The sequence below is a fragment of the Channa argus genome, chromosome 3, assembly GCF_033026475.1.
Source record: "Channa argus isolate prfri chromosome 3, Channa argus male v1.0, whole genome shotgun sequence".
Lineage (NCBI taxonomy): Eukaryota > Metazoa > Chordata > Actinopteri > Anabantiformes > Channidae > Channa > Channa argus.
Genome location: NC_090199.1, coordinates 6880886 through 6890565, shown reverse-complemented (window position 1 = coordinate 6890565; position 9680 = coordinate 6880886). Strand labels below are relative to the sequence as shown.

The 9680-nt window shown below is 44.5% G+C and overlaps 1 protein-coding gene across 1 annotated transcript; it reads right to left on the bottom strand.

Moving 5' to 3' along the window:
• Nucleotides 1–3597: 3597 nt before the first annotated feature.
• Nucleotides 3598–8639, bottom strand: LOC137123744 (homeobox protein unc-4 homolog). Its single transcript, XM_067497928.1, has 3 exons — nucleotides 8108–8639; nucleotides 7444–7619; nucleotides 3598–5179 (listed from the first exon to the last, which is right to left on the bottom strand). The coding sequence occupies exons 1-3, from the start codon at nucleotides 8367–8369 to the stop codon at nucleotides 4022–4024; spliced, it is 1596 nt and encodes a 531-aa protein (XP_067354029.1). The 5' UTR covers nucleotides 8370–8639; the 3' UTR covers nucleotides 3598–4021.
• Nucleotides 8640–9680: the final 1041 nt, after the last annotated feature.

Genomic DNA, 9680 nt, shown 5'->3' with positions numbered 1-9680 from the left:
AACGAAAAGTTTGAAAAACTTTTACCAATTAGATTTGAGTAAGAAGTAAACGTATTATTTGGTGAAACGCTCGCCTAATTTTTGTTCAGTCTGTCAAATCTCTCACTTTCTTGCTAAAAAACAACGAGACATTTTAGTCTTGCAACTGGAAGCAGTAGAAGGCCCCGTTTTAAAGTGATTTACAGTTGATGGGTTGACAGCTCCAGGAAAAGTTAACAAGTAGATCTTGAGCTTCCTGGAATCCACTTTAGGTCTGAGATTTTCTGCAACCATTGCTTCCATAACAAAGAAACAAAAAATAATGATAACTGTTAGAAATGAATATTGTCGCCTATAATTAACAGGTTGACCTATTTCATCAAGAGGCACCATGTTGTTGTTGTACTAGGCCTAAACATGCGGTTAAGGGCCTAATATAAATCACCATATCAGCGCTTTCAGAGTCAAGTGCTTTAACAGAGGTTGGCTGTTGGCTGAAGGCCCATCCAGACCGGATCAAAGGTGCCTGAACCTAATGACAAAAGCTGCTAATTTACTTGGAGTCTGGGAGGAGTGTGAGGGGCGGGTTGTAATAGGTCCCTGGATGTGCACGCGTCGATAATTAAGCGTGCAAATTTGTTTCTATTAAATAAAAATAATATGTGTGCATGAACTAAATTAGTGTTCATTAACGGTGCGTCTGAAATGCGTAAGAAACACAACGCGGATTGGAGGAGCCTCTCTTCTTCCCGGACATTATTTCTGATTCTGTCCAACCTGCAGGGTTCTTTTTTTTTTTTTTTTTTTTCATCTGTTGGAGGTTAGGCAGCCTTTCCTCTCTACTCCTTGCCTCCTCTCGAGAATTGGAAATGGGGGATGGAGACGGGGAATGTGGAAGGTGCTAAATTAGCTGGCTGATCCGCGCTCATTGCCGCATACACATCCCCCTATTACTGCGCCCCAGCGCCGCTTAATATTCCGGGCATGGCGGGCGCGTCTAGATAGCAGATTTATCAAATGGGAAAATGAATGTATGATGATCAGTTAAATTGAAAATCAGCGCCCGGGTGACAGGCCGCACTGACACCTCGGTAATTAGAAAGAAAAATGATGGCGTCCGAATGCATAATAGAGCAAAAACAATTTACGCTATTCCCCCACGCCGTAATGATCGCGCGTTCAAATTGAAAATTTCTCCCGGTCGAAATTGAATTCATAAAGTGTGATGCATGAGCGGCACGGACACAGCAGGAGGGCCTGCTCGGTCCAGGCTCGGCTTGATCGATTGGTCGTTTGTGCTGGTGCCACCAACAACCCCCAACCCCCCCCCTCCTATATCTCACTACCCCCCACCCCACCCCACCACCCCTCTTTCAGCGCCCTTCGCCTCAGAGTTCATCCAATGTCTCACTGCTGTAACACCAAAGATAAATGATTTTTCTTGTTTTGACAGGTAAAAGTGCGGCTCATTAACATTCATTCACAATCCTGGAAATTCATTTTTGAAGAGAAAATACTTAACATTGTACAAAAGTTCTCAACTTCACACGGTGTTGTAATTATATAGCCAGAGCTAAAACGCACCGGAGGACTTATCAAAGTCCATTTAACCATCTCCAAATTAATTAAGGCTACAATCGCACATTAACTTGCCTATTTATAACGCCTTTAATAAATTGACAGGCCCAGATAAACATACTGCGACATGGTGAGATGAGTAAATATCGTTTTTAATAATGAGGCCTACACTTTGTGTCTATATGTTTTAAGCCTGTGTGTCTTAACCAGTTTGTGTAGTTATTCTTGCAATTTATTCGACTCATTTAAAGACTCTCGCCCTAAACTCCCAAATAAAGGTCTTTGCTTGGGGGGGGGGGGGTTGAATCAAACCTGTATTTTCTAATTAATCACACTCTTGAAACGGAACGATTTTAGTAAAGCGTTTCCACCTCCAAACAGAGAGAGAATATAAGTAGAAATTTACACAGCACACGCGGAATGAACGATTTAATGTGATTGTTTCGGTCGAAGGGGACGTTTCCTCGGGCCTTGTGGGGAAATAATGTCCTTATGAATTAAATAATAGGGTTATTACTTTCATTGATTTTAGCTGTCTGGGAATTTAGTGTTCAGCTTCGGTCTTAACCCGTCCTCGTCGTGCTGTTTTTCTCTCTGGCTCCCTCCTCGTTCTCTTGTCTAATTATTTTCCTATAAGCCCCCCCCCCCACCCCCCAGCTTCCTTCAGCGCAAATAGCAGAGTCACTGAGCGAAAATTATTTAAGTATTATTAAAGGGACTCAGGCACGGAAATTCATTTTAGGTCGGCGCAGCAAAGTAAACCTCTGTCCCTCAGATCCCCTTCAATTTATTTGCAAATAAAGGCGAGGTGACCGGGAGGGATCAGGGATATTTAGCCGGGCTGTCAACACGGCTCCTCCGTGCACTGGCTCGCCAGAATTAATGGTTTTAATAATTGGGATTTCAGTTTCCAGGGACTTGGTGGCGTTTACACTTCATAAGCTAAACACAGCCTTTCCTAAACGGGGGCGCGCGCACGCTCAGCGCGCACACTTCGGCGCACACCTAGGAGAACTGGTCTTCCCACGTGCGTCCAAACATATGTAATGCTGCCATTCTTCACTCTCGCCCACCTTTCTCCTTCTTACTTTTTCTGCCAAGAATTGGTCAAAAAAATTATTAATGCAAGTCTGGCACATCACTCGCCTCCTCTCTCCTCTCTCCCTCTCTCGTGCTGCCTTATATCTTTATCTGTCTCCCCCCGAGGGACTCACAGTCCTATTAGAACAAATGACGAGGGGCCCAGGCGCTTTTGTTAAAAAAAAAAAAAAAGAAAGAAAGAAAGAAAAAGAAAAGAAAAAGGCAGGCTGCCGGGCGCGCGCCTGTCCTATTATGTGCGACACATGATCAATAGGGCGATAACGCAGCAACATCAATATAAGCGACAGAACAATGAGGGATATCATCGAACATCTATCTTAATATAGCCGACTACAAGGGCCGTCTGACAACCGAGGCAGCTCATGAAAATTCCGCCCCACGAATCTACCACCATCTCATCCTCCGCCTCCCCGCGCTCAATAAGCCATGCGCACTTGCGCTTGCGCGCACGCACGCACACATACACGGTGCAGCTGGCGCGGCTATTATTTTCCCATTTCAATTTGACACCCCTGCCTTTCATGCTAATTCTATTATTGTAGGAAGTTTATGTGATTCTATATCACTAGAAATCGGTAATGTCTAATAACCCTTTGGGCTGAAAGGAGGAGGGGGGAAAAAACTGCCTCGAGACCCGCAGCAGCCAGTGGGAAAATAATTACTTTCATATCAAAACTCAGCAGGAGGCGCAGGGTCCTATAGCCCGCGGCCACTAACCTCATTCCAGCTCGGCCTTTCAAATGAATAAATTTGTTAAAGCAATAAATACAAACAGCCAGACGGACTTGAGCCCCAGCTCCGGCTCACTACACAGAGAAAAAAGGGGGGATTCATCTGCTGTAACATGACAAAACTCAAGCCGCCATGATCCAAAGGTTCTGCCACGCAGCAAAGCGCCTCCTGCCCACCCCTCTCAATATGGCCCTGGAAAGACAGTGATTCAATTTAAACAATAACTTTATTTATCAAAATGTTTACATATAAATATCATTTTCTGTTTTGTTTTTGTTTGTTTGTTTGTTTTTTTTACAATATCTGAGGATTTTGGTTGTGTGAGATGTTCATTGTAGCCTAGATCTGTTGGTTATTTTTTTGTTTTTGTTTTTTGTTTTTTTACACAAAAAAGAGAGGGGGAAAAAAAAACCTGCTTCTAAAGATGCTTCGGCCTAAAGCCCAAATACGGAGATTGCCGCAGCTTTTGGGGGGCCATCTGGATTGATCACACTTTATGATTAAAAAATAGATGAGAATTAAGTCTCCTGATTCCTGATATGTTTTAGAGTGTCTCATCAGAGCTTTGGGAATGTTTGAATAGTCTGAGCAGTGTTCCTGGTCCTTTGTTTATGTTTGCTCCTTGCAAGTGTTAGTCCATATCGACATCCTCTCCATCTGTTCCGGGTGTTTCTTGACAGTCTGTGTTTGCCTTGAGACACTCGGAGAGGTCTGGAGACGCTCGCTCCTCTCTTGCACCCTTCTCTTTTGAGCACAGCTCGGCAACTTGGCAGCCGTTCGCCGTCGCCTCCGTTTGAACTTTCAGACTCCGCTCCTCGCTGTCGCTGGACTGTGTGGAGATCAGCCTGGCCAGAGCTGTCTGAGCCACGCTGTTGGGTGGAGGAGAAACGGGGAATCTTCCATCGCTGCAGTCACCACCACAGTCGTCTGTGTCTGTTCCACCCAACCTATTGCTAATGTGATTGTGGTGATGCTGCGTGTTATTCTCCATAGGATCCGAGTTTAGAGGCTTAGTCACAAAGCTGCAGAGGTCAGAGGGAGCAGGACTCCCCTCGCTTGGCGCACACCTCTGTTCCAGGCTGAGTCTGTTAATGTTGTCCTGACCCGGTGTGGTCTTCAGGGCCGTTTGGGGCACTAGAAAGCCCAGTGGCTGATGCGTAATGGGGTAAAGCAAGAAGTGACCTTTACCCACCAGCGTCCTCTGACTGGGCAGCGAGGGAAGGTCCAGCTGAGATTTCCGTCGAGGCGTGGCATCAGACAGGAGGCTCTCCACACTGAACGGATTTCTTTTCTGCAGGGTGGACGATCTCGGGCCTCCAGGGCTGGAGCTGTGCGTGCTGCCTGGAGAAACCTGCTCCGGTTCTCCTGTGGTTCTTTGGTTTTGGTGGTTTTCTAGTTGGCTGAAGTCGTGTCTTGTTTGGTCACAGCTGGATTCAGTTTGGTGTCCTCCTGCACTTTTTGTTGCTGGCAGTTCAATGTGAATAATCCCATTAACGCTTGAAGGCTGCTGCTCGTTGTCCATGAACTGTGAGACCCCGCTGTCGCTCTCCGAACCTCCAGGCGTGTGGTAGCTTTCGCCTGCGAGAAGTTTGTTCTGCGACTTCAGCAGCTTCCTCTCCTGTTTCCGTTTCTTCTTCTCAGCTCGCTCTTGCTCCCTGCGCGCTATCTCCTCGGGATCCATGGGTTCGCCGCTGCACGTGGTCGGGTGGGAGTTGTGAGCAGGCCGCCCTGGCCCTTTCTTTGTGTTCTCCTTTTTTCTCCATTTAGCACGGCGGTTTTGGAACCAAACCTATGCACACATAAACACACACATGAAATACACACACTGGCACACTGAGAGGAATTTTGCCTGAGAGTTATAATTATTCTATGTCAACACCTGTCAAACACCATGTTTGGGCTCATTGGATTGTGGTGCTTTGTCGCCATTTTCTAGCAAAATTCATCATCCATAAATGACTTGCATAGTTTTGATCAGACATACAGATCTTTTCACGGCGACAAATGCCAAAGACTGTTGACAAATACAGGCTTGTTTTTGTATTTCTAATTTGAGGGTGTGCTGTAGCTGTCTTATTCTATTGCCAATTAAAAATCATATTTTTGCACCAAAAATGCTGTCACCTGGTTGTTTTTGTTCTTCTTCTTTTGTGTTGTTCTCTATTTTCAGACCTTGTACGGACTAAATGATCAAAAATAGGATCAATTAATAGACAAACAAAATAATTGTTGGAGAGAATAGGGACTATAATCATTATAAATAACTTATGTATGTTTTTATTTTGTTTTTTTTACACAGGGCTAGTATTGCAAGACACATTCAAAACGAACTTTGACAGTGCAGCTGATTTGACTAAACTCTGATAATGATCAAGGGCTTGTCTAGACTGAGGTGTAAAGTGTGAAAAATGTTTAGTCCCTGTTCAAAAAAACATATTTCTATATGTTAAACAAAATGTCATTGGCATTGTGTGTCTAGACAACAGCAGACCTCCCACCTGCCATGACAAGCAGTTATCAAAACTAGATGGCCTACAAACCCAAACATCTGGAAAAACCCTTAAATGTTCTGGAATAAGTGAAATGATTGGCATTTGCATTTCTATTTCGCTATTTACTGCAGCTTTAAACATCTTAACAGTAGCTTCATTAGGTTAACACGTCACAACGGTGGACCAGCAGATGCACAGATGTGTCCCTGTTAATTACCAAAGACCCTGTGTAAGGGGTAACTCCACCAGTCCGAATTAGCCATATCCTGCCCCCTGTATATTCTTCCACACGCAGCCCTCGGCTCACATGGGGCTTAACACTTGCAACGGCAACCCTCGGCTCTCCTTCTGCACCGAGGCAAGACAGGGAGCTCTCCCCGCCTGAGAGCTCTCACTGCCCGGCCTCTGGGCGCGCTCAGGGCCGCGTGTTTGGCGCTGATAACGCCGGGAGTTTAGCGTGCACAATCCGCGAACATTGCATAATGAGGACGGGGCAGCAGCATCATGTGCGACAATGGCGCTCCTTATGAATTGGTAATGTTGCTTATATCTTTGCCACGCAAACCTGGCGATAAAGGAGCGTTAAGCAGCTTGAGGGAACAATAATCTGAGGTTTAGGAGCGAAATCCCCGAGCAAAAGCACCGGCGAGCTCTGCCTCTGTCCCGCTTTTACTCGATCCAGCCATGCATCCCAAATGTAGTGGAGTGCTTACAAATACATGGATACCCGCAAAGATGACACACAACATCATTAATAGATCGGCTGCTATGACACAGATAACAAATAACAGAGCCCTACACCAAGTCCTTATTGTGAGGCTATCATTATTATTTTGGGTGGTGGAAGAGACTATTTCGACTATTTTAAATCGCTCTGAAATGGAAAAGGTGGCAGCGTCATTTTAACTGTGTTTTGAGTTATGTTCCTTCAGACTGTTAAAAAAATAAATCACGTTGAGTTTTTGTCTATAAAAAAACAATAGTTTTTCTGCGTCTTACTGCTAGTATCATCATTAGCAGTGGTATTTGTATTTGCATTCTTTTTATTTATGTATTAGTATTCTTATTATTATTATTGCTATTATTAAAACTCTAATAATAAATCAATAAATAATAGCGAACCACTTTAAATTATAAAAAATAAAATAGATTTCTAATTTCTGAATACAATATCATAATTACTTATTAAAAACTGTAAATTAAGAATCCAAATTTTCACCCCTCAGCAAGCTTGTTTTTATTAACTCATAAATCAATCGGTCGTCTCCATGCATAATTCAAAAGAGACCTTTATTGATGCTTTGATAATTGACAAACGGCTATCTCAGTATGTGTAGGCCTTCGTAGACCAAAACAAATGCCCCATCGATATTTTCTTATAATCCAATATTTCCTGAATTTCGACATGGACGTAAGCATGACATTTATTGGGGGGATCAGAGCAACGACTACAAAAAAGAAAATAAAATAAAAATCTGGAAGGAAAAGCGCAGCTCTAACTCATAAACTGATTTATGTTTCCTAAAAAATAAAAATGTGACTTATTTATTCTTGTGTTTACCTGAACCCTGGACTCCACGAGGTCAAGCCTGAGCGCGAGCGCCTCCCGCATGAACACATCTGGATAGTGACTCTCGTTGAAAGCCTTCTCCAGCTCCTCCAGCTGCCACCCGGTGAAATTCGTCCTCGTGCGTCTCCGTTTACAACCGGGACTATCCTTATCCAGGTCTCCAGAATCTGCAGTGGTGTGTGTGTGTGTGTGTGTGTGTGTGTGTGTGTGTGTGTGTGTGTGTGAGGATAGAGAGGTTCACACTGTAAGACCGTCATGGCAGAATTTGCTTAAACAACTGTTCCAAATCTCGCCCCTCTCACTCTTTTCTTTTTAAAATATCTGTGTTACTTGTGAACTCTGATAATCCACTTCACGCCATAAATTTGTGGGGCTTTAATAAAAACGCTCTTGTTGTATTTGATGCTCTGTTTGATTGTTTTGACCCACGAACCAGCAGCAAATATTAGTTTCTTCACTCTAAATGACAGTGTTACTTTTATTATAGCGTATAGATCCGGTAAAAGTATAACAGGCGTGATCTTAAAAAGGCTCCACTTTACATGTATTATTTATTCAACAATCATAAAAACTTCATTCAGTAAAAACTTTACTGAACAGGATTAGTCCACACGAGTCTATTGATGAGACATGAGACAAAAAGAGCCAGGCCTACCTGAGAGTTTGAACGGCTGGCTGTCGGACGACAGGAGCGGGTTGGAGCTGACCACCGAGGCCGAGCAGGAGCCGTTAAGTAATCCGTCTATAGAGAAGGGCACGGCGGCCGCGGACTGCAGCTGGTGTCCGCTGGCGATCTCGTAGACGTGCTGGTGGTGGTGGTGGTGGTGATGGGGACCGAGCGTGTACGGGAAGCCCACCAGCGCGCCCAAGGAGCCTCCGAACTGGGCGTGAGGATGCTCGAGTACCCGACTGTCCATGCTCGCCCGGGCTGCGGCGGGGCCGAAGTGAAGATGCAGAGGGAGGCAGTGTGGCTGAACATGCAGTCAAAAAAGTCAGGGAGAGGAGGAAGAAGCGGCGGAGGGGGGAGAGAAGGAAACCCAGGCAGACGGCCGTCTCCTGCCGCCACGGCGCGTTCAGTACAGTGAAGCTGCGGAGACCGGGCTCGTCGAGGTACTTCACGTTTACGCTCGAGCCGAGATGTCAACCCTGCTCCTGCTCCCCGCGCGAGCCAGCTCATTAGGGCTCCTCCATCTGCTCGCGGGACCAATAAGAAACGTTAATCGCCGTGTGACGTCAGAGACGTGGTTAATGGAGTATCGGAAGGCAGAGCGAGAGGAAAAAGAGGGCGTTTTTTATTGTTTTTGGTTTAGTTTTTAAAGCGGATCGATCGCTAGTTACACCTGGCGCGGCCCTTTAATTCCCAAAAAATGAAGACGAACGTGATTGATAGGTCAACTCCAGACATCCCGCATGTTTTATAAGAAACAGCAATCTCTGAAAGTACACCAATCCTAAAAGTCGTAGGCTATGTTATTACTGGATTATTATTATTATTATTATTTTGTGATGGTTAATTCACTATTCATTAACGTTTTATAGATCTTATACGTATGATTAACAAAACAAGGCTGGTTGTGGAAAATCATCCTCCACCCATGGGTGAATACTTAACAGGCCTATGGGACCCTGGGTACACACTAAACAACCACAATGAGCTACAAACTAACCAAGACAAAATGTGAAACGATTAGCCAACCAAGCCATCAGAGTCAAAAAAATAAATACATAAATAAAAAAAAACCCACCACAAAACAAAAAGCAAAACCACAAACGCACCAAATGACCACACAAACCCAAAATAAAAACCAGGGGGTGCCAAACCAACAGAAAGAGACCCAAATCATCCACATGCAGCATGGATCCATGGTTTGGGATTATTTTGTGTCTCTTTAAGAGTGCGGGTGCTCATTTGTCAGGAGGGGTGTGGGGCCTTTTACTTGTCTGAGCCCAGGGGCCTGCTGTGTCCTGATCCGTCCGTGCCTCAAGTACAACACTTGGCTCGTCTTTCTAGCTCTTTTTAATTAATTAGTGAGGCTTCTCCAGTAATACTCCGAAAAAGGCGCTGCTGGTCATCAGCACCCAAACCTATTTATGAAAAACTTATTAACATTTGTGACTGCAGGTGACAAACTTTTGCTAATAGCATTAAAGAAACCAAGAAACCCAAGACCTCTTATTAGTGTTATACTCACATTTATACGCAACATTTGGACTTATGAGAAAGGGCA